Raw genomic sequence first — 25,694 nt, forward strand, 5'->3', positions numbered from 1 at the left:
TTTTCTTTCTGTGTGTGTGTGTGTGTGGTTTTTTTTTTTTTTTTTTTAGTGTATTCTTTATAAGAGACCAAACTTTATTTGGAACTGTATAATAAAGCAACTATAATATGAACATATATCCTGATTGTTTATTTATAAATTTACTTAATTACAAATTCCTGCTTGACAAAAGCACAGAAGAAAATGTTATATTCTGAAAACATAATGGCAGCTTATTTTGCCCCCTAACTGGGATTAGTAATCTCACCAAACTATTTTTCCCTAATTTGCTCATATCTAGATGACAGATATAACTATGTAAACAGATTGTTGTTTTGGAAAATTTATTATATAATCTTATATAACATTTTGATTGTGAAATTGGTATATCTCTTCTTTCACCCCATATTACATAGTTTGAAAACGTTCACACAGTGAGTGAAAATGCTTTCACAATGTGATTTTTTTTTATATACTTTAGTGATTGACATATTGAAAAGAGAACTAAGTATGGTAATATGCAGCCTTTTTCTAAGCACATAATATATTAAATATTTTCTAAAATGATAAGTTTTCAAAATACGATCCAAAAAGTTAAGGAAATATGCTTTTAAATTCAATTTATCATTCAGATATATTTTGAATCTAGCCAAATAAGCTCATAGATAAAATGCTTTTGTAACAAATGTGAAATGTTCAGATTTCATAAAAATTGAAGTATGTTTGCTAGATTATATAGAAAAGGCAGTGTAGCATTTGAGAAAACAAAGTTTGACGTGGGCAAGATTTGTAAGCATGATGTATTAGTTTTCTGTTGCTGTGTAACAAATTACCACAAAGTTAGTGGCTTAAAACAATGCAACTTTATTACCTTATAGTTTCTTTGTGTCAGGAGTCTAGGCACAGCTTCACTGGGGCCTCTGTTTAAAGTCTCAGATGCTGATGTTAAGATTTTGGTTGGAGTGGTGATCTTATCAGAGACTTGAGGTCCTCTTACAGGCTCACCAGTTCTTGCAGAATTTCATTTCCTTGTGGATGCAAGACTGAGGTCCTGTTTTTTGCTTGGTGTTGCCTGGAGACTGCTTTGTCTCCTAAAAGCTGCCTTCAGATTGTTGCCACATGGGCCACCCCATAGGCAATTTACATATTGTTTGCTTCTGCAAAGCCAGCAACAGAGTCTCTGCTGCTGCTTCAGATCTTTCTTTTTCCTGACTCTGACTTAATGAGTATTTTTGTCCCAACCTCTCTTCATACTGTCCCACTGAGAACTCTTGATTTCCTTTCATCCTCCTATCCCCTTACATTTGCTTTTGACTCCTGTATTAGTTTGTTTTCAAGCTGCTGATAAAGACACAACCGAGACTGGGTAATTTATACAGGAAAAAGGGTGTATTGGATTTACAATTCTACGTGGCTGGGGAAGCCTCACAATCATTGTGGAAGGCAAGGAGGAGCAAGTCACATCTTACATAGATGGCAGCAGGCAAAGAGAGAGCTTGTTCAGAGAAACTCTATAAAGCCATCAGATCTCATGAGACTTATTCACTATCACGAAAACAGCACAGGAAAGACCTACCTCCATGATTTAATTGCCTCCCACTGGGTCCCTCCCACAACTTGTTGGAATTCAAGATGAGATTTGGGTGGGGATACAACCAAAACATATCATTCCACTCCTGGCCCCTCCCAAATATCATGTCCTCACATTTCAAAACCAATCATGCCTTCACAACAGTCACCCAAAATCTTAACTCATTTCAGCATTAACTTAAAAGTCCAGTCTCATCTGAGACAAGGCGCAAATCTCTTCTGCCTAAGAGCCTGAAAAATCAAAAGCAAGTTAGTTACTTCCTAGATACAATGGGGGTACAGGCATTGGGTAAATACAGCCATTCCAAATGGGAGAAATTGGCCAAAACAAAGGGGCTACAGGCCCCATGCAAGTCTGAAATCCAGCTGTTAGTCAAATCTTAAAAGCTCCAAAATGATCTCCTTTGACTCTATGTCTCACATCTAGGTTACACTGATGAAAGAGGAGAGCTCCCATGGTCTTGGGCAGCTCCACCTCTGTGACTTTGCAGGGTACGGCCTCCCTCCGAGCTGTTTTAACAGGCTGGTGAGGAGTGTCTGTGGCTTTTCCAGGTGAATGGTGCAAGCTTTTGGTGGATCTACCATTCTAGGGTCTGGAAGATGGTGGCCCTCTTCTTACATCTCCACTAGGGGGTGCCCCAGTAGTGAACTCTGTGTGGGGACTCTGATTCCACATTTCCCTTCTGCACTGCCCTAGCAGAGGTTCTCTATGAGGGGCCTGACCCTGCAGCAAACTTCTGCCTGGGCATTCAGGAGTTTTCATATATCCTCTGAAATCTGGTTGGAGGTTCCCAATCCCCAATTCTTAACTTCTGTGCACTCATAGGCTCAACATCATGTGGAAGCTGCCAAGACTTGAGGCATGCACCATCTGCAGCCACAGCCCAAGCTCTATGTTGGTCTCTTTCAGCAATGGCTAGAGTGGCTGGGATGCAGGGCACCAAGTCCCTAGGCTACACACATCATGGGGACCCTGGACCCAGCCCATGAAACCATTTTTTCCTCCGAAGCCTCCTGGCTTGTGATGGGAGGGGCTCCATGAAGACCTCTGACATGGAAGACATTTTCCCCATTATCTTAAGGATTAACATTCAGCTCCTTGTTACTTATGCATATTTCTGCAGCTGATGTGGATTTATTAGAAAATGGGATTTTCTTTTCTATCACATTGTCAGTCTGCAAATTTTCCAGACTTTTATGCCATATTTTCCCATAACCTCATGATTTAGGAGACACTATAGAAGTTGATATGGTTTGGCTGTGTCCCCACCCAAATCTCATCTTGAATTCCTACATGTTGTGGGAGGGACCCAGTGGGAGGTTATTGAATCATGAGGGCAGGTCTTTCCCAAGATGTTCTTGTGATAGTGTAAATCTCATGAGATCTGATGGCTTTATAAAGTGGAATTTCCCTGAATAAGCTCTCTCTTTGCCTGCTGCCATCCACGTAAGATGTGACTTGCTTCTCCTTGCCTTCTGCCATGATTGTGGGCTTCCCCAGTCACATGGAACTGTTAAGTCCAATAAACCCTTTTCCTGTATAAATTACCCAGTCTCAGGTATGTCTTTATCAGCAGCAGGAAAATGAACTAATATAGTAAATAGGTATCAATAGAGTAGGGCACTGCAGAAAAGATAACCCAAAAATGTGGAAGTGACTTTGGAACTGGGTAACAGGCAGAGGTTGGAATGGTTTGGAGGGCTTAGAAGAAGACAGGAAAATGGGGGAAAGTTTGGAACACCCTAGAGACTTGTTGAATGGCTTTGAACAAAATGCTGATAATGATAGGGACAATGAAATCCAGGCTGAGGTGATCTCAGATGGAGATGAGGAATTTGTTGGGAACTGGAGCAAAGGTGACCCTTGTTATGTTTTAGCAAAGAGACCGGCAACCTTTTGCCCCTGCCCTAGTGATTTGTGGAACTTTAAACTTGAGAGAGTTGATTTAGGGTATCTGGCAGAAGAAATTTCTAAGCAGCAAAGCATTCAAGATGTGACCTAGTTGCTGTTAAAAGGATTCAGTTTTAAAGGGAAAACACATCATAAAGGTTTGGAAAATTTATGTTTGGGTTCTCAGGGACACCTGCTCCTTGGATGAGCACCATGACCTTGACTCACAGTCTTGCCTTCAAGGTTTAGTAACCTTGTTCGGGACCCATCACACTACATCCAGGAAGCAAAATTTTTAATCTCTCCTAGATGTACTGTGTGGGAAGGACACACTGACTGATTCAGGAAATGAGCAGAAGGCTTCTTAGGGGAGATGGCATCTAGCCAAGACTGAGGAGAAGTGTTGGGGCAGTCCAAGTAGAGGGAGCACTATGTATACAGGTGTGGAGGCATCAGAGCACCAGTTTCCTGTGCCTGGGAACATATGGTAGAGGCAGTGCTGTGAGGAGAGAATTGGAATTGGCAGGCTAGAGCCAGATTACAAGGATTTTGTCCTAAGGAGTTTTAATTCTGTCCAAATGTGATACAAAGGCATTACAGGGTTTTTGGCATAAGAGCCATGAGGTTTATTTTGGTGCTTTAAGAAAAAATTTCTTGTCTGCAAAATGGAAAATAGGGTAAGATGGGATTGAGATTGAAAACAGGCAATAGTTGTATGTGTTGTGGGGAATTATTCATTCAATAAATGCTGTATTTTATTTAGTATTTAAAATACCTCATTCAGAAAACTCAGGGAAGTAGACTGATTTTGTAGCTCTTGTCCCAAAGATGCTCACTGTCTAGTGTGTGAGACAGAAGAAATCATAAACTAAAGGAGTATAGGAATGCTTACTTTCAAAGGATTTCATCATTTACTTAATGTAAAACAAAGCAATACTGAACAAAGTGTAAGTGCTTAGCAGAAGTTATTTTGAAAACAGTAATCAGATTTGATCTGGTATATTTGTAACCTGTAATAATATTTAGTCTTTTATTTCAAAGTTTTATTGCCAAAATAAGACCTACCAGTTGTTTTGAATGGCTAGTAAATAATCAGGCATACTTGAAAACACTGTTTGGTTTGCTATTTGATTGTTTTAAAGGTTTACCTTACCGGGACCTGATTGTACCATTACTAGCAGCTTTTCTGACCCTAAACTCTCTTTGATGATGTTGGCATCACACAGAAGACATTCATGATAACACACATAAGTACCAATAGCTAGACAATAAAGTGATACACACACACACACACACACACACACACACACACACACACACACACATGCATATACATATATGGAAGATTATAGTGCTTGTAGCTCTTTCTTATATTCTCCTGGCTGTGTCTTCATAGGTATGATGAAGATAACAGGATTGGTGGGAAAGCTGTGTGTTGGTTGCCCTCAGGTATCTTTAGCAGGGATCGTTGTGTTACTTTCTCTTGTTGACCTTCTCACACTACTAAGTGCCAGTATTCTTAGGTGAGCTGGGGTATATTGTAGAACAAACAAACAAACAAACAGTTGAGGCAAGCTACTGAATTGTTTTTGAGCTCATTTTAAGATAGCATGTATTTTTAATTGGAGTTAAAGCCCAGAGTAAATTTTTACTTTTATTAAGTTGAATCTCCACTTTGGTGGAAAATTTGGTTATTTTCTGTAAATCTCTTGTTCTAAAATTAACTCTTCATTGATGGGAGAAAATGTTGGATATTTTTCTAAAATAAATCTAGACAGTGTTTCAGGATAACATCTTAATGTTTAATGGTTACATGCATTATAGACAGCTAATGAAGAGAGTTAAGATCTTATTTATGTTCATATTAGCAGCATCATTATTTGAGTCTGTTATAGACTCAAATTGACATTACCAAGAAGTAATTGTGATTCAGTGGTTTGCATATATTTAGGGTTTAAAAGGTTTGTTTTTCTAATACAGTTGCATAAACAAATCTTTCTTGCTTCTATGTTTTATATCAGCCTAAGCTATCTGAGTATTTTGTTTCGTTTTAGTACCCCTAGAAGTCAGAATTTAGTGGAGTAAGCCTTGGCTTGGATGGACTTGTTATATCATATCAGATTCTGGACAGTAATTTGTCAGGCTGGTTGGAAAAAATATATATATTCTGATTTTTCAAAGTTTCATTAGAAATAATTGATTATCACATTTACTTTTCTTAGAAATTTTTCTCAGCATTGACTTTTTGTTATATCTTTAACTTGGAATAAAACATAATTCTAGTTGACATTTATAAAATATTCGGAACAAAGTGAGGTTGGATTACATTGTTTTCTGTTACCAAATGAAAAGGACAGGGTACTGGAGCAGATACATACAACTAATTTCACCACTAAACTTACAGCTCTTGAATACTAGTTGTATGTCTTTGGGTGAGATAGAGAACTATTAACCTTAATTTTCTCATCAGGAAATGGAGAAGTAGTGACAGCACCTATTGTAGGGCTACAGGATCATTGGGAAGATCAACTTAGATAATGTATATGAAGTGCTAAGCATAGTGCTTGGCATCAGCAACAGCAGCAGATGCAACAGCATCCTCCACTCATCATGTATCATCTCCACCTTCATTGCCCTACTTCAGGCCTTCATCAAGGCTTTCATCAGACTTTCACTGTTTTTTGCAGAACCTTATCATCCCATTCTCCATATTGTGATCAGTGACCTTTCAAAGCACAAATTTGATCACACTTCCTGCTGGCTTAAAATGCTCCATTGACTCTTCTCATTGGCAGGATAAAATTCAGACTATACTATATATATTGTTTTTATGGTGTTCCATTACTCTTATTTTCTGTGGATTTTGTGAAAATTAGTATTTATATTGGTTAACAGGATATAGATGTAAATAATCTGTTTAGATATTAGCAGATATAAGGCTAACATTAATGGTTGATGTGTACTTCACATCAAGTTGCAGGTCTTGGATAGTTCACGGAAGGTGTCTTTTTGGCTTTGTTTTTGCTTTTTTTTTTTTTTTTTAATTCAAGTTTCAGGGCTCTTTGGATAGTTTGCCTTGTAGATTTACTGCTTGAACTTTGAAGACTGAAGAACAGGGACCTCACAAAGGGAATGTAATATAATGATAATAGAGAAAATATGTATATATTAGGCTAGATGTTATTGTTAGGGATTTCCTCAAGAATCATCTATGTATTGACTATAATGTATATTTATATCTTATTGCATCAAACAGCATTACTGCATATTGATGGAAATCTATGGTAGAGTGCCTGTTTGGAAACCAGGGATAAATGGTTGCTATGTGAGTAAAGTCATCAACTGCCAGCACAGCCGAAAGCAGAAGAAATGTATAGCTATCTACCCACAGCCTATCACTTTCTTTCTATTCCTAGCCATCTCTATGGGCTTCCCAGCCCTTGACTTTTTCTTCCTGTAAAGCGGATTCCTTTTTACCATTCCATTCTTTTTGAAGTACAAATGTACCCCAAATTTTTAGATAGTATTTTAAGCTTAACTTGAATTAATTATTTCCAATTCTATTTGTGGACAACTTGTTACCTTTAATAGTTAATAGTCTGTGCCAGAGCCACTTAGTATCTAGTCAGCAAACAAGTACAGATTAAGTGCTGAAATTGAGAGCGTTTAGAAACTCCTTTAGCAATTTGATCGTACCTAAACATTTGTTACTGCATTTTACAAAAGTAACAGTCAGCGGCAGATTGGAAATTAAAACCAGAACCAGCAGCTAAAACAAAAACCCTGGTCTTTCACTACAGTACGTTTGAAATGTTCTGGTTTATGTTGTTAGGACATTGCAGACTCTGGATTTACTTGCATTCTGACAGCATGACACTTTTTGTCAGAGTAACAAGGCCAGGCAGGTAGTTTAAGATGGTAGGCACAGTACCAGGTGGGAAGTGAAAATATACTACACTGCTGCCTCTTCTGAGACAGCCATGCAGTGAGGCACCCAAGCTTCATGGAGAGGCTGTCTCCAGTGCTCAGTCCTAGTCTTTAAATGCTCCCAGCCCTGGCCCTGGACCTGTGTGGTACATGAATCTTTAGGTAGTTCTGGTGCTGGCTGTTGAGCCCCTCTCAAGCTGTGCATCTTAACACTGGAGGCTCCACATCCAAGAGGGACACACTGTCCCCACTGTGCCTTTTCTGAATTCCTGGCCCACAGGATCTGTGAGCATAATAAAGTGAATGTTCTTTTATGCCACTAAGTTTGAGTAATGGTTTGTTACGTAATTGTAGTATTGGGGAAAAATCCCTAAAAATTGGCCTCACCTAGAATTGTGATTTAGAAAAAAACACTGGTGAGTGAAAAAACCTTGTCCTGCCATTGGTGTGTTGCTTTTTAAGTCATTATAGTATTTTAACTTTGTAAATACATGTAAAAAGGTAGTTAATAATTTCAATGTCATATTTAATTGCCTAGGTATGTGTGAGTTCTAGGCTTCATATTTTATGAACCTTAAATTATGCTTAGTGCATTATATACATGGATGTTTTCTTAGACTAATAATGTATCCAGCACTAAGCTACAAACATCTCCAGACTTTACTAAGAGCCAAACCCAAAGGACCTAATTTTTCAGAACTAGTCTCTGTAAAATACCATAAAAAGAGACTGTGTAGGTTCCTTTTAGCCCACAGTTTTATTAGAATATTATTAGGGGCATTTCTAAATTTGAATGATCTTAATATACTCTGAATTTTTGAAATATTAGATGTTTTATCTAATTGAGCATTAGTAAACTGAAGAAGTTTCCTCTATTGTAGGGTTTTCATATTAAATCTACATTGTTTTAAATTAATTTAATTTCTTTGCATATGATAATATTACTTTTTTGGTACTTGGATCTGTAGAAGATGGATATAGCTTTTCTTAGAATACTAGAACACATGAGCCTCTTTTTCATTTTTGCTGTTATTTTCTTCCTCTTCATTTAATTGTCCGTTCACTTACACATTTATTAACCATAAGATAAAATAATAAGTGTCGGCCGGGCGCGGTGGCTCAAGCCTGTAATCCCAGCACTTTGGGAGGCCGAGACGGGCGGATCACGAGGTCAGGAGATCGAGACCATCCTGGCTAACACAATGAAACCCCGTCTCCACTAAAAATACAAAAAAATTAGCCGGGCAGTGGTGGCGGCGCCTGTAGTCCCAGCTACTCGGGAGGCTGAGGCAGGAGAATGGCGGGAACCCGGGAGGCGGAGCTTGCAGTGAGCCGAGATCGCGCCACTGCACTCCAGCCTGGGCGACAGAGCGAGACTCCGCCTCAAAAAAAGAAAAAAAAAAAAAAAAGTGTCATTTATTGAGCATCTGCTATGTGCCAGGGACTATGCTAGGTGCTTTGCATACTGTTAATTCATTTTATTGTCTGCAAATGCAAAGTATTTATTATTTCCATTTGACAGATAAGGAAATGAGCTTGTATATTAATATTTGAATTAAAGCAAAAATAACATAAGGTTGTTATTTCTAAATGGTTTTTGACCCACAAGTCTAGTGCCTCGTATATAAATACCTGTTTATCAACAAGAGAGCCACATCTGACTTTACCCAAGTAGCTAAATTACTCAGATTCATGTATTTTCATTTAATGGATCAATTTGTCCATTAGTACTTTCTTTAACCCTGGCAGAAAAATGTTTTTATAGTAATCCTAACCTGAGTTTCATGATGAAATACTGAAAATAACTCATGGTTATTAATGATTTAATGCTAGTAGTATAATGGTAACTTTATTGAGGTTTAAGAGGGAGGTTAATACTGGGGTCTGGAATCTACTCAGTTAATCCCAGCTCTACGCTGTGCTAGCTCTGTAAGCTTGTCAAGCCTCTTCAGCTTCCTTATCTGTGAAATAGGGATGTTATAACTGTACTCTGAGGTAAGCTTATTTGGTTTTTTAATTATGTGAGAAATTTTACTAAACTGGACATTTTTTTCTTTTTTGTATTTGTAGGGGCTAGCTTGGGCTTTTAGATGGAACTAAACCGGGCAATCTTTGCAGTTGTATTGTTGATGTGTGTGGCACTTTTTCTCAGAATTCTCATTATTTGTTCATTTATAACAGCAGTAGTCTTATGCTTTATACTAACTTTTTAAAAATTGGCTTTTCTCTGTTTTTTTTTTTTAAAGGGGCTTTGAAACACCAAAAAGTTAGTTCTTTGAACATTGGGCATCTTAAGTATGCTTATTTTGAGCTTAGTCTTCAGTTTAATATGTGTCGTATCTATAAAGATTTTAATGAGAACAGGAAAACAACTGTATATATTTGAATAATTGTACAAATTATAATTGAAAGAAAAATTCCATGCCAAATTAAAACTAATGTTAATTCTTGTGATCATTTTTTCTGAGATCTGATGTTTTTATTTAGCATAATGGACATCAACTTTATGATATTGGAATATACAATAATTTTTCCTTTGAAATTAATAATTAATGTTGATTATGGCTTTACTTAGAATTTAAGCAGGTTTCTAGCCCAGGATCTTTGTATGTGTTGTTCTCTCCTCTTGGACGACTCATCCCTACTTTCCTTGCATTTCCTCTCATTAGGGCTCATGTAAACACCATTTCTTCAGAGACGTTTTCCCTCTACATTGCTGTACTCCCCACTCCTTGTTTTTTCATAAGTCGATTTCTTTCATAGATTTTATTACAGCTTTAAGCCACATTATTTGTTCTTTGTACCTATTTGTTGTCTACCTCTTCCCATTATAACTAAGCTTCACAGGATAGAGGGCAATGTGTCTTACCTACTGCTTTCATATAGAGTGACTAGGAGAGCGTAGACAATGCCACCAGCAGTCAATGCTCAGTAACTATGATGAGTATCAGTGAAGGAAAGAGGTAAGTAGCATCATCCCAGTTTTATAAGGGTCACACAGCTGCTCAGTGGTAGGACTGGAATTTAATTCCAGTAGTCAGTCTAATTCCAAACACTTTGTTTGGACCCAGGAGAAAGCAGTTTTATATATATTCTCAAAATGAATCATTGCCGTAATCCTGTGATAAGAATCATTACTCACATTTTACAAATGAGGAAACGGGTTCTTTGTGACTTTGTCAAAGGTGCATTACTGCAAAACTAGAGAAGCAGTTTATTTGGCCTTAAGCTCAGTGTTCTCTAGTGAAAATCAGAGATGGCTTTTATAAGCTTACTTTTGGTGTATTGTGGAGTCTTTTTCTCTGATCATTTGAACTCAATCTAAATCTACCCTAATGTGCTTTGATGCATACTTCTCTTAAAGGAGGAAAAGTAAAGGAGTACATTTTCTATTTCAATCTTGCAGCCTTAGCTAAGCCCAGGTAATGGTGTTAAACAGGTAGCAATTTTGAACTTGGAGGCTTATTTCATTCCCAGTGTTTTCAGTAATTCTGTCTTTCTTTCAGCAAATATTTACTGAGTACCACTTATTTGCCTGATTCTATTGTAGCTAAGCACTGGAGAAAACAATGCTGAGCAAGACTCACACCCTACTCTCAACATAGTAACTATGTAAAAAATATTTAAAGCAGCCTTTTCTTAAAAAAATGTAATACTGAAATGAATGAGATACCTGTAGTCACTAAACTGGAAAGATGCCCATGAGATACTGTTCATTTTAAAACTGAATTGTAGCCCATGAGATATAGCATGAGTCTACTTTTTTTGTTAAAAAAGAAAGTGTATGGGTTGGGCATGGTGGCTTACGCCAATAATCCCAGCACTTTGGGAGGCCGAGGCAGGCAGGTCACCTGAGGTCAGGAGTTGGAGACCAGCCTGACCAACATGGAGAAACCCTGTCTCTACTAAAAATACAAAAAAAATGGCCAGGCATGGTGGCACATGCCTGTAATCCCAGCCACTCAGGAGTCTGAGGCAGGAGAATCACTTGAACCTGGGAGGTGTAGGTTACCGTGAGCAGAGATTGCACCATTGCACTTCCAGCCTGGGCAACAAGAGTGAAACTCGGTTTCAAAAAAAAAAGAATGTGTATGAATTATATAAAAGAGAGTAACCTGCGAAACTGTGAATAATTACTATATCTGGAAGTGGGATTGGATTAAGCAGAAGGTGGAACTTTCTTGTACACATTTTTCTAGTGATAGGATCAAGAGTATTTTTTTTCTTTTTAAATATTTCTTAGCATTTTTAATATAGAAAAAATTAAAGGATGTAGAGAAAATTTTTATATGGAGAACGTTTATAGATATACTATATTTGAAGTGAAAAACAGTATTAGAGTATGATTTTGATTTTCTGATGTATCTGAATTTTCTCTGTAATATGACTTTCATAATATGACAATAAAGAAGTTTTTATTAAAGCATTCTTCCTGCCCTGTTTTCATTAAGAATCAAATAAAAACAAATAAACAAGAAAACTAAAGCAAGCTAAAGATCTTAGCTAAAAATGGGAGTTGGTGGTAGTGGGAATGTATAAATAGGGAAGCACCTTATTTTCTGATTTTTGGTCTTTCCTGATGTGTCATCAATTAAGTTTATTTGCTGAATTTTAATGCTAATAATGACAGCTAACATTTATTGGGTGCTTATTAAAGCCAGATACTGTTTTAAGTACTTTACATATGTTAATCCTCCGAGGTATGCTCTATTATTACCCCATCTTAAAGATGAGGCTCAGAAAAGTTAAATATTTTGCCTAAGGTTACAGAATTAGTAAGTGGCACCCCTATGATAAAAAGCTATGTAGTCTTTCTTTTGCTATTTCTAAGTGCCAGTTTGTGAGCTCTAAATACCAATCCAATTTTCAATAGAAGTTTAGGTTTTTCTGCATTAATGGAAAGAGATTATTAATTTTAGGTCGGGATTCTGGCAGTCCTAGTGTCCAAATGTATTTTTCAGCCCCATCAGGGATTGTGAAAGAGCCTTTGTGATTTCTACATCTCACCAGAAATGAACAGATACGGGTGATAAAATTGAAGCTAACATGTTGTTTGTTACATTCTGGGTTCCCCCACCCTGCCCCGGCAGCTTGGTATAATGGAAAAATCCTGGGTTTCAGCTTCAGTTAGATTTCAGTTTAATTCTGGCTTCAGCATTTTCTACCACAAGCCTTTAGTCGAGTCACATTCCTTTGTTTCTTCACTTGCAAAATAAAAATGATAATACTGCCCTTTTAGGATGGTTGTGAAGATTACATGAAATGATGTAGGCAAAAGACCTTTAACATAGAGTCAGGCGTATAGTAGGATCTTAATAAATATTAAGGCATTTCTTCAGGTAGGTGTATCAGAATAAAATGAGGATTAGCCTTGGGAAACAAATTCTACCTGATTTTCTACTATAGAATGCAGGTACAGCTGCTGCTGGAGAATATTCTGCAAAAAAAGTGTTAATATTTTAAGATGCCTGATTAATTTAGTACATACTTATATACAGACTTAAATGATTTGTGACAATTAATAAGTTAATTCTTAATTATTCGTTTAGTTTTTATTTATTTATTTATTTTTGAGGCAGAGTCTGGCACTGTCTCCCGGGCTAGAGTGCAGCGGCACCATCTCTGCTCACTGCAGCTTCCACTTCCCAGGTTCAAGCAATTGTCCTGCCTCAGCCTCCCGAGTAGCCGGGACTACAGGTGTACACCACTATGCTCAGCTAATTTTTGTATTTTTAGTAGAGATGGGGTTTCACCATGTTGGCCAGACTAGTCTTGAACTCCTGACCTCAAGTGATCCACCCACCTTGGCATCCCAAAGTGCTGGGATTACAGGCATGAGCCACAACACTGGTCCTGTAATACATTTTTCTATCTTTTTTTTTTTTTTGCTAATCTTTTCTTTTTTCTGCTATTTAATGTTAAATGTTACCCATTTCTACTTGTGCTTTTTTTTTCACCTTTTCCTTTAGGCTGATTAAAAAAAAATGTGATGCATTTTACTCTGCTGTCTCTACAGAAAACTATATTAATATATTTATTAGAGTGATTGCAGACCTGACCTGTGCTGCCCCTTGCTATCTAATGTAGTTTAGAATTATGATGTCTTCTTAAAAAGGGTAGACGAGAACAATTAGATTCTGACCAGGGAACCAAGGAGCTGCCTTTTCAGTTGATTTGGGATATATTCCTTAGTTTATTTAAAATTGCTTTTCTGGCTGAGCACGGGGCCCACGGTAATCACAGCACTTAGGGAGACCGAGGCAGGTGGATCACCTGAGGTCCGGAGTTCGAGACCAGCCTGGCCAACACGGTGAAACCCAGTCTCTACTAAAAATACAAAAATTAGCCAGGCGTGGTGGTCTGCACCTGTAGTCCCAGCTACTTGGGAGGCTGAGGCAGGAGAATTGCTTGAACCCGGGAGGCGGAGGTTGCACTGACCAAGATTGTACCACTGTACTCCAGCCTGGGTGACAGAGTGAGGCTCCATCTCAAGAAAGAGAGAGAGAGAGAGAGAAGGCAGGCAGGCAGGCAAGCAGGAAGGAAAGAAGGAAGGGAGGGAGGGAGGGAGGAAGGAAGATTGCTTCTCCCACAATTTAATAATTGAGTATGTTTATTATGTGTTTAATAGATGAGCTCAGTTTCAAAATACTGACTTTATATATGACTTTATGATTTAACTAACCTAAGATAAAAGGTATTGGGCTTAAGGAAATCCAGGAATGGATGATGAATCCAAGAATGATTGGAAATCCAAGAATGACTTCTTAAGTATTTCATTTTCAATGAAATGGATATATATGAAAACTATCTTCTTTTAAAAACACAATTTTCAGCTGGGCACAGTGGCTCACACCTGTAATCCCAGCACTTTGGGAGGCCTAGGCAGGTAGATAATGAGGTCAAGAGTTCGAGACCAGTCTGGCCAACATGGTGAAACCCCGTCTCTACTAAAAATACAAAACTTATCCAGACGTCGTGGCAGGTGCCTGTAATCCCAGGTACTCGGGAGGCTGAGTCAGGAGAATCACTTGAACCTGGGAGGTGGAGGCTGCAGTGAGCCAGATCACGACACTGCACTCCAGCCTGGGCAACAGAGCAAGACTTTGTCTCCAAACAAAACAAAACAAAACAAACAAAAAAAAAACCCCACAATTTTCACTTTCTACCTCTGTGAGTTTATTTTACTGTATTAAGGAAATTCTTTTTTTTGAGACGGAGTCTCGCTCTGTGGCGCAGGCTGGAGTGCAGTGGCGCAATCTCCGCTCACTGCAAGCTCCGCCTCCTGGGTTCACGCCATTCTCTTGCCTCAACCTCCCTAGTAGCTGGGACTATAGGTGCCCGCCACCACGCCCGGCTAATTTTTTTGTATTTTTAGTAGAGACGGGGTTTCACTCTGTTAGCCAGGATGGTCTCGATCTCCTGACCTCGTGATCCGCCCGTCTCGGCCTCCCAAAGTGCTGGGATTACAGGCGTGAGCCACCACGCCCGGCCTCTTTTTTTTTGAGGCGGGATCTCACTCTGTGGCCCAGGCTGGAGTTCAGTGGTGCGATCTCGGCTCACTGCAGCTTCCACCTCCCAGGTTCAAACAATTCTCCCACTTCACCCTCCCGAGTAGCTGGGATTACAGAGCCAGGCCACCAAGCCTGGCTACTTTTTTCATTTTTAGTAGAGACAGGGTTTCACCATGTTGACCAGGCTGGTCCGAACTCCTGACCTCAGGTGATACACCTGCTTTGGCCTCCCAAAGTGCTGGGATTACAGGGGTAAGCCACTGCGCCTGGCCAGGAATTCTTATTTTTAAAAAATAATTTTCTTTGTAAATTTTACTCTCACTATGTTATCTCAGCATAGTAATGGAAATGAAATACGTTCATTATTAACAAAATTACTAGTTTTATTCTATAGTCTAATGTACATCATCGTCAGTTCAGTAACTGAAAATAATATTTTAAGTACTAAGTGTAATGATTTTTCCTCTTTACTATCAGCAGTTTCCTAAGCTTGTTTATTTGTTAAATAATAAGCTCTTCAGGAATTTGTCATTCTCTTTTCTAGGATAGTACTTTTGCTGTAAGAAGGTTGGTGCATGAGAGTGCTTGAGTACATAAATGAAAGTGTTAATTGTTAGTAAAAACAATAATAAAAAATTAGAAATTCTTTAAGTAGATTGGATCTGGAACAAAGTGAAAAGATCTTATATTTTCCTATTAATATAGTTCTCCAGTATAGTTCCATAGACCCATAGTACCCCTTAATTCTAAATTGTAGATTAGGAAATTTTTTATATTTTCCTTTTAGAAGAATTGAAATCAAGTTCTGCCACATCTGCCAAGCCTGGTTGAACTTTCATTCTGTATACATCATTATTCATCCTTCATCTGTAGTCCAGGATACTTAGTTACTCTCATCATGACTTAATTTTTTCCCTACCTCCTGATTATCATAGATATTAGGGGCCCTCACTGGAATAATATAAGAAAAAATGGATCCCTAAACAGCAGATCTGAAAAGCTTACTCCCCAAATACTTATTTATTCAATGTACTATACAAGGGACCTTACTTTACTTCTCTCTGTTAAGCCTCATAACACCTATATCATAAAACTATCTTGGGGACTATTGATAATGTATATAAAATGCTAGTGTGGTCTATCTAATACATAGCAGATAATCAACAGGAGGCAACTGCTGCTTTTATTCTCTAAAAATGTCTGGAACAAAAGCCAATACATGCCTTCTGCTGAAAGTGCTCATTTGGGTCCTGATTTTGGTCACTGTTGTTCTTCCTGGAATCTTTACTTCTGAACAGTAAACAATGCCAGCAGAAACTAAAAGTGATCATTTTTCTTCTCTCTAAAGAAAAATTTAATATTGACTGCTTTTGTTAAAATAAGACATTATATTATGTTTATTAGGCAGATATTCTTGAGGGAAAGTGTTTTTTTCTTTTTTTAAAGATCTCTCTTATGGCCTTGGCTAATATTTGAAATGTTGTATCTTAGAAAAATCTTCATTCTTTGTCACAATTAAGGGGTGGTTTGACTGGATTAATATTTTCCTTAGAAAATATTCCATAATTTTAAAGGTATTTATAGCCTTTTGACTTCTAGCTTCCATTGGTTCGGTTGAGAATGGGTTTTTTTGGACCACTTTGAGTCTTTTTTTTTTTTTTTGAGATAGAGTCTTGCTGTGTCACCCAGGCCAGAGAGCAGTGGCACAATCTCATCTCACTGCAACCTCCATCTCCTAGGTTCAAGCGATTCTCTTGCCTCAGCTTCCTGGGTAGCTGGGATTGCAGGTGTGCACCACCACACCTGGTTAATTTTTGTATTTTTAGTAGAGACAGGGTTTTGCCATGTTGCCCAGGGTGGTCTCAAACTCCTGGCCTCAAGCGATACACCTGCCTCAGCCTTCCAAAGTGCTTGGATTACAGGTGTGAGCCACCATGCCTGACCTGACCACTTTGAGCTTTGATCTTTAATCGTGACCTGTTTTGTCACTCAGTAACCTTTAAACGTTTATTCCTGTTGTTTTAAACAATCTACCAGATACCTTTTGGCCTCCGGTGGCTGTTTGGAAATGTTTTGGGGAAAGTTTTGACAGTCAGCATGCCTGGGGATGCTGGGGGAGGGTCCTTTTGGCATTTTGTATCTGTAGGTCAATGAAGTTAATTTTCTTGTAGTTAATTTCCTTGCAACAGAGGGAACAGTCTCACCCAAGATGTCAGTGGAGGCTCTCATTGGAAAAGTTGTAACCCTGGGGAAATATAAGAATAATTACAGCTGCATGTTGATTATGATGTATGATGAGAGAAACAAGACACATACACCAAAGACCAATGAGTATGTTTGGTATGTTTGGTAATCGTGTTATAGACATGCTAAGTGAAATTATGGAGGAAGAAAGTATAAGTGACATGGTACAAACTGAAACAGAATAGAAATCACTATGTGAAATATAGCCATCAAAAATTATCTATATATATTTATCATGTTACTTCTTGGACATTATAGGCACTGTTATGCTTAGTAATGTTTCTGACACTTTTTTGGTATTTCCACTTTTGACACTTTTCTGTATTTCCAAGTAGTCCCTACTCTTAGTTACTTTGACAGATCAAGAAAATTAACTCTTTTGTATAGTAGGATATCTATGTGTAACATAAACTCTTTTTTTATAGTAGGATATCTGTTTGTAACATAAACACGTAGCAATTCCCAGATCCAGAAAGATTTGAAAAGAAACATTTTTGCTAAGGCTAGAACATGACTGATAATAATAGCTATATATTTCTAAATTAGAGTGGCATTCAGAAGGAGTTGATCAGGGTTGTACTTGTGCAGTTTCATAGCTGTTTCTGAGTTAGCAATTTGCAGATCTGTTTCATTAATGTTTTAGGAGATGATATACCAGAATAGCATATGTAGGTAGCTGTATTATAAGAATTTGGATTATCCACCATTTTTCTGTGGTCCATTTTACTACTTTACTTTATTAATGTTGCTGACTAAGAAAACTGTACATTAGAAATGCAGGACTCCAAGGAAGCAGAGAAGGAGTAAGATAATGATGTAGGAAGATGGAAGAAGATTTTAGAATAGTAGTTTGATAATTTTGTATTAATAGAATAAAGCATTTTGAAATAATTATTAATGCAGAGTCTTCATCTTAATTTGCATATGGTATACTTTTACCTTTCAGAACCTAAATCACAGCCACAGCAGCTTCATCAGGGACAATACAGATCGTCAAATACTGAGCAAAATGGAGTAAAAGATAATAATCATCTGAGACATCCTCCTAGAAATGATACCAGGCAGCCAAGAAATGAAAAACCGCCTCGTTTTCAAAGAGACTCCCCAAATTCAAAGTCAGTTTTAGAAGGCAGTGGATTACCTCGAAATAGAGGTTCTGAAAGACCAAGTACTTCTTCAGCATCTGAAGTATGGGCCGAAGACAGAATCAAATGTGATAGACCGTATTCTAGATATGACAGAACTAAAGATACTTCATATCCTTTAGGTTCTCAGCATAGTGATGGTGCTTTTAAAAAAAGAGATAACTCTATGCAAAGCAGATCAGGAAAAGGTCCCTGCTTTGCAGAGGCAAAAGAAAATCCACTTCCTCAAGAATGTGTAGACTATAATAATCAAAAACGTGGAAAAAGAGAAAACCAAACATCTATTTCTGATTATTTTTATGACAGGAAATCACAAACAATAAATAATGAAGCTTTCAGTGGTATAAAAATTGAAAAACATTTTAATGTAAATACTGATAATCAGAATCCAGTTCGAAGTAATAGTTTCATTGGTGTTCCAAATGGAGAAGTAGAAATGCCACTGAAAGGAAGACGAATAGGACCTATTAAGCCAGCAGGACCTGTCACAACTATACCCTATGATGATAAAATATTTTACAGTAGTGGGCCCAAAAGAAGAACTGGGCCAATTAAGCCAGAAAAAATACTAGAATCATCTATTCCTATGGAGTATGCAAAAATGTGGAAACCTGGAGATGAATGTTTTGCACTTTATTGGGAGGACAACAAGGTATGGATGCTTTAAAGATACTATAATATTACTAAATGTTACATTCTAGCGGGACTTTCTAGAAGCTGTCACTTTGGAACTATGAGTTTTTTCCTACTATCGTACCTGTTTAAAATCTTTGAACAGATTTATAGATATATGAAGGATAAACAAAATATTTAATATTTTTATGGATGCCTAGGGACAATCTGTCCCATAAGATTTGGTTAAGTTCAGTTTGGCTTTAGCTTACGTGCCAGAAAAATATTGTAGAAATAATTATGTGAAGTTGAACTTTATTTTACTTATCATCAGCTGAATTACATATGTTTGCTTTTCACTCTGGTAAAATTACGCTGATTCACAAGGAAGAAAATCAGTTGAGTGGCACAAAATGAAATTCTGCAGATTTTCAGTGAAAGAAAATAGTACACATTCAGCCTACTTTTTAAAAAAGTTAACATGTAAGTTAATTATTTATCTTGTAATGATTTAAAAATTATTAAACCATCGCTTCTCGGCCTTTTGGCTAAGATCAAGTGTAAAAATTATTAAACCAATTTTTAGTTTTATATTATATGGTGGCTTAAGGGAAAGAGAGAAATTGTAGGGGAAAGAAGGAAGGAAAGACAGAAGATGAGGGCAAGAAAGAGTACAGTGGGTCAAGTAAAAGCCTAGCCAAGAGTTAGAAGACCGGCACAGTGAGGACAGGAAAGGGAAAGGGACAGAGAGACCATCAGAGAGAAGGGGACTTGGCACATTTTTTTTCCTTCTGCCCAACCTGCTCTTCTGTCAGCTAGTCTTCTCATCCTTGAGGGCTTGGCTCAAACCTCACCTCCTAGAAGAAGCCTTCTTTGACCTGCCCCATACTTCTACTTACATTATTCTCTTAATCAGTGCCTTAATCACTTTTTAAAATTTATCACAATTTGTAAATATTTTTTGTTTTGGTTCTTGAATTGGTATCTCTTTGCACTACCATGATATTAAGTTCCTTGAAGGCTGGACTCTGTCTATCTGGTTTTCGTCTGTAGTCTTGCTTCTTTCACAGTATAGGGACTTCATAATTATTTGTTAACTCTGTTAGTTAATTGTGGAGAGAGCACTTATATATGATGAAAGTAGGATGGTGAGGGGATGAAGACAATAGCAAGGTAATAAAAATGTATGTAAGGGAGTTACAGAGCAAAAGGTCTGGGAGGATGTGAGAAGCAACTCAAAAGAGGAAAAATAATCTAAATAATTTTTTGTTTGTTTGAGATGGAGTTTCACTCTTGTTGCCCAGGCTGGAGTGCAATGGCATGATGTCAGCTCATGCAACCTCCACCTCCCAGGCTCAAGCAATTCTCCTGCCTCAGCCTCCCGAGTAGCTGGGACTACAGGCAAGCACCACCATGCTGAGCTAATTTTTTGTATTTTTTTTAGTAGAGACAGGGTTTCACCATGTTGGCCAGGCTGTTTTCAAACTCCTGACCTCAGGTGATCCACCCGCCTCGGCCTCTCAAAGTGCTGGGATTATAGATGTGAGCCACCGCACCAGTCCAAAATAAATATTTTATAGGTTGCAGTTGATACAGTAAGGGTGTGCCTATGAGAGTATGTGGCTAAAGGGAATGGTATAAGTAAAGGTAACTGAAGATTTCAAGGAATTGAAATTCACACTAGGGATTTGGGTGGATCCTTTATTAAGGATGCTATAGGATTTGGGGTCAAGAACCAGGCCTTCTTGTGTTCATTAAATAATGAGGTATAAGCAGAGTGTTAGATGTATAAGCAGAGTGTTAGATGTTGCCTGATGATAGAATAAGGAGTACAGAGTGAAACAGCTAGATGGCCTAGGCTTTTAAGGTTTTTGTGTGAGTGGGATGATGATTGTTTAGAAACAGCATCTCTGTCACATCTTTACTTAAGCCTGGAAGGAAAGGAGGAGACAGCACTGTGTGTCTTTTCTTTTTCTCTGGAAAAGCAAAAGCCTGGTATTCCCAGGAATACCAGCAGATTTGGAACTATTTCATATGGCCACTTCCTGGCTATTAGGAAGGCTTGAAACACAGATGCAGGTGGTCTTCACTATCCAGATTCTTATTCTTCCAACTCAGACCACTTAATTTCCAAAATTCAGGAACTATTTGTTTTGAGTAGTGGGAGATTCATTATATTTAGCTATTTCTCCTTCATGGTGGAGGCAAGAAAAAGTGAAGTACTTGGAAATCAGTGTTTATTGAGCCAACAATAGCTACCTTAGAAATAATAGTCACTATATCTGATGCTCCCGTGAGAGGTTAAGATGAGGATGGAAAAGTGTTTTCTGTATTGGATAATGTGGGGTTATTGGTGACCTTGACAAGAGCAGAAGTAAGAGATTGGATTCACCAAGAAATGTTCAAAATGTTTGAAAGGCTTGGTAAGTGACTCTAGCTTCATTTCCATAGGAGAATATGGAAATTTCCGGGAAGTTCTTCTTCCTTTAGACTGCTAAACTAGTTCAGCTATTTTTTCCTCAACTGGAACATTACAACAGCCTCCATATTGATTTCCTTGCCTGAAACTTTATTCCCTTTAAATTTGTCACCAGTATTGCCACTGCTGTGATCCTGGTCTTAGACCATGTCATTCCTTCTAGTTAAAGTCTTCACTTGTAGAATAAATATAGATTTTAGCCTTTTTATTGGATATATATCCCAATAAACCCAGCATGATTCATGCTATATCTTAAATTAACATGTTTGTTTAATTTACCTGAACTGGCATAATTTGGCAACTCAGAACAATTTACAGAACACAAAAGTATGGGGCTAAGAAATAAAGGAAGAGGGGAGAGATCAGAAGGTATAACAAGAACTCTAAGATGAGGAAAATTACAGCATCATGTCTCTAAACTTGCTAACATTCAGACCTGAAAAGGAAACACCATGAATTCACTAACTACCTTTGTAATATTAAATATACTAGTTAAAAACCAACTATTTTGAGGGTAACTCATTTTTTAGAAGGATGAGAAAAAAAATGAATTTTTGTTGCCTTTAGTATTTTCTAATTCTAGCGAACCTCTTAAGAGATACTATTATTGGCTGGGTGCGGTGGCTCATGTCTGTAATCCCAGTACTTTGGAAGGCAGAGGCGGGCAGATCACCTGAGGTCAGGTGTTCGAGACCAGCCTGGCCAACATGGTAAAACCCTGTCTTTACTAAAATACAAAACTTAGCCAGGCGTGGTAGCACGTGCCTGTAATCCCAGCTACTCGGGAGCCTGAGGCGGGAGAATCATTAGAACTCAGGAGGCGGAGGTTGCAGTGAGCCGAGATTGCACCACTGCGCTCCAGCCTGGACGGCAGAGGAAGGAAGACTCCATCTCAAAAAAAAAAAAAAAAAGAGCGATACTATTAGAGTAGATAGTGTTATACTATAATAGAGCATTCAAATACCTTAGCTTGAAGAAAACATTAACAGCAATTTGTTCTTTGTTTCCATTTCACATTTACTAAGCAACATTCCGACCTACAATTTGTGTCCTGAAAGGGATGATCTGTACTGAAAGATTACTCCAATCAGATAATTTATTCCCAGTTAATTTAACAGATAAATAGAGCTATATATTAGTTATTTAACAGATAAATTTTAAAATTGTAGTTAAGCAATATTCAGACCTACAATTTGGGGCCTGGATGGCATGATCTGTACTGAAAGATTACTGCAATCAGATGACCTATTCCCAGTTAATTTAACAGATAAATTTTAAAATTGTAGTTATTGGCCAGACACAGTGGCTTATGCTTGTAATCCCAACACTTTGGGAGGCCAGGTAGAGAGGATCACTTGAGGCCAAGAGTTTGAGACCAGCTTGGGCAACCTAGCAATACCCTGTCTCTGAAAATTTTTAAAAATTAGCCAGGCATGGTTGTATGCACCTATAGACCCAGCTACTCAGGAGGCTGCAGCAAGAGGACAACTTAAGCCCAGGAGGTTGAGGTTGCAGTGAGCTGTGATCATACCACTGCATTCCAGCCTGGGCAACAGAGTGAGAACTTGTCTCTAGAAATAAAGATAAATAAATAAGTAGATAAACAATTGTAGTTATTAAGTAAAGCAGTTCCTTGTGAGTTTGTAAATATGCATCAGTTCTTAGAGCCTGCTAACACTAAGGAAACTGGTAAGTCTCTGGACTTGCAATGTCTTTAATCCTATAAATACTGGATTTAAGTGATGGGCTTAGCTTCTTACCTGACATTCCTACTTCATTCCAGCCACTTGTGATGACTGAAACAATGAACCACCTTTTTTGCATTTTTTTTTTTTTAGTCAGATATTTCTGTTTTTAAGATAAATTACTCTATAGTTATATATTCTGATTAGTATAAAGAATTGTTGGCTGGGCACAGTGGCTCACGCCTTTTGTCCCAGTACTGTGGGAGGCCAAGGCAGGCAGATTGCCTGAGCTCAGGAGTTTGAGACCAGCCTGGGCGACATGGTGAAACCCCCATCTCTGTGAAAAATACCAAAAAATTAGCCAGGTGTGGTGGCATACGTCTGTAGTCCCAGCTTCTTGGGAGGTTGAAATGGGAGGATCGCTTGGGCTGGGGAGGTGGAGGTTGCAGTGAGCCAAGATCTTGCTACTTTACTCCAGCCTGGGTGACAGAGCAAGACCCTGTCTCAAAAAAATAAAAAGAATTGTCTTACTAATGTTAGTCAAAGGGCTCCAAAGGTAAGTTTTCCTTCTAAAGAATATTACACATTGGAACACTTTAAGAATTTGCATTTCCCTCAAATATTGCCCTTTATAAATACCAATTGTCATATTTAAAACTCCCTTTGCCCCCTCAGTTTTACCGGGCAGAAGTTGAAGCCCTCCATTCTTCGGGTATGACGGCAGTTGTTAAATTCACTGACTACGGAAACTATGAAGAGGTGCTACTGAGCAATATCAAGCCCGTTCAGACAGAGGCATGGGTACGTGATACATATTCTGTACAAAGGCATAAACTATTTTGAAGAAAATACATAGCTCTAAAGAATTAGATAGCCATACAAAATTTGCAAGTGGAATAATATTTTGAATTTACTTATAACTGGCTACCCCTAAAGTAAGATTTGAATTTAATGCTTACACTGAACTACAATAAAAATGAATGCATTGGAATTACTTTTTTTGTGTAATGTTTTGTTGTATTATGCTTTGGAAATAGGTGCCCTTATTTACATGTTCGCCAAAAATTTCTACGTGTGAAATGGGTGTTTATGCATATTTTGTTTTTTTCCCAGTTTGTTACTTTGAATTTTACTAAATTATGTCCAGCAGCTGTCAAATTCAAATCTCTGTTGGATATGCATGTATCATTTATTATTTTAGTTACAGGTGAAATTAAGAAAAACACTTTTAAGTTATATACAATTTTACACTGCATTTACTGCATATATATTGATGTATATATGTACAGGTTAACTATAAATTATCTGTTTGCTAATTATTGGATTAGTTTTGTTACCAAATGTTATGTCAAAGCTGTGTGATAAATTTGATGATGTAACTTAGAACTTACTGGCCTCATGGAGTCCATTTTAGAAAGAACTTATGTGATTGTATATAGATTGATTCTTACATTTAGGCAGAAACAAGAATACAAGATGTATTAGAATGAGCTCTGTGAAGTTTTTCGTAATTCTTTCATTTAGTTTGTGAGTAGCTATTAATAAATTTATTGTTATAAGCCAATATCAACAAATATGTTGGCATTTTCCTAAAATAGCAAAATATTCTAGAAAATTACATCATCCAGACAGTAGCTTTCATCATTGAAGGATACATTGTTTTCTCATGAACTGCTTTTAGTTTTGGTCTTCTAAAATTTTTCTGTCATATCTTCAGTGGCACCCCTTCTTTACCTTCCAGAAAGAGAAATAAAATGGCAACAAAAAAACCAAAAACTCTAATAGTAGTAATAATGTTTTGGACCATGGATCTTTATTTTTTGGCATTTTGTTCTAGAGAAATTATTTTCTAGATAATTTATTATTTCAACTTTTACAACATAAGATTACTAATGGCTCAAAGTTTAATTAAGAGATTGTTTCCCTAACTCTTATTCTCTAAACTTTAATTGCTCTTTGCCTAAAAACCCCAAATCATCAATATCTAATTTACATCTTTGTTTTCTTGGAGAAACTTGGTGTAACTATATTTTTAGTCTTCCGAGAGGTTCTCATATGATGGCTATTTTCATTCTCTTTTCCATTAATACACACATTTTAATCTAGTTTTGATGATGAAAGTAATTATGTATTGAATCTGTATTTCTAGAAGTTGAGTCCTGGTTTGCTATTTATTATGTTCCCAGTTGTTTTTAGCCGTAGCAGTTAAAGATTCAAAATACAATTCTTATGTTATTTACTTCTTACTTTTTAGAAGACTTAATAAGAGATTAATTTTATTCTTCTCTCCCTAAAGAAAAATTTAGTTTTCTTATGTGGTTTCTTCTCTCCTTCCTTTTGCTGTTCCAGGGTGGCCATAGCTGATGAGCACATTTCTTATTCCTCACTGTAGCTCTTCTATTGAGAGGTGTTTGGTCCTGAAGTGATCATTTGCTTTCTATAGTCAGTGACTTTTCGTATTTCTCCTTTAAGAGTCCTCATTGCTTTATCCTTGATTTTAGGTCTGTATAAACTTAGCTGGAAAATCAATTTATCAGGTGTCACAGCTCATTTAATGATTCTGTTCTGAATTACAGCAATACTTTCATATTCTTCCTACTTATTTATGAATATTTATCTTTTATTATGTCA

The 25,694-nt window shown here is 37.4% G+C and overlaps 1 protein-coding gene and 1 pseudogene across 12 annotated transcripts in view; both read left to right on the top strand.

The window, feature by feature from the left end:
* The window catches only part of TDRD3 (tudor domain containing 3), a 199,526-nt gene that overhangs the window by 135,237 nt on the left and 38,595 nt on the right, over positions 1–25,694 (top strand). For all 12 annotated transcript variants that reach the window (XM_074021591.1, XM_005585951.5, XM_065533307.1 and 9 more), the window contains 2 exons: positions 18,089–18,939; positions 23,739–23,864. In XM_074021591.1, coding sequence (XP_073877692.1) covers positions 18,089–18,939; positions 23,739–23,864 — 977 coding nt within the window. The remainder of the gene's footprint in view (positions 1–18,088; positions 18,940–23,738; positions 23,865–25,694) is intronic.
* LOC123569925 (U2 spliceosomal RNA) lies at positions 19,428–19,498 on the top strand (annotated as a pseudogene).

This window comes from Macaca fascicularis, chromosome 17, assembly GCF_037993035.2.
Source record: "Macaca fascicularis isolate 582-1 chromosome 17, T2T-MFA8v1.1".
Classification (NCBI taxonomy): Eukaryota; Metazoa; Chordata; class Mammalia; order Primates; family Cercopithecidae; genus Macaca; species Macaca fascicularis.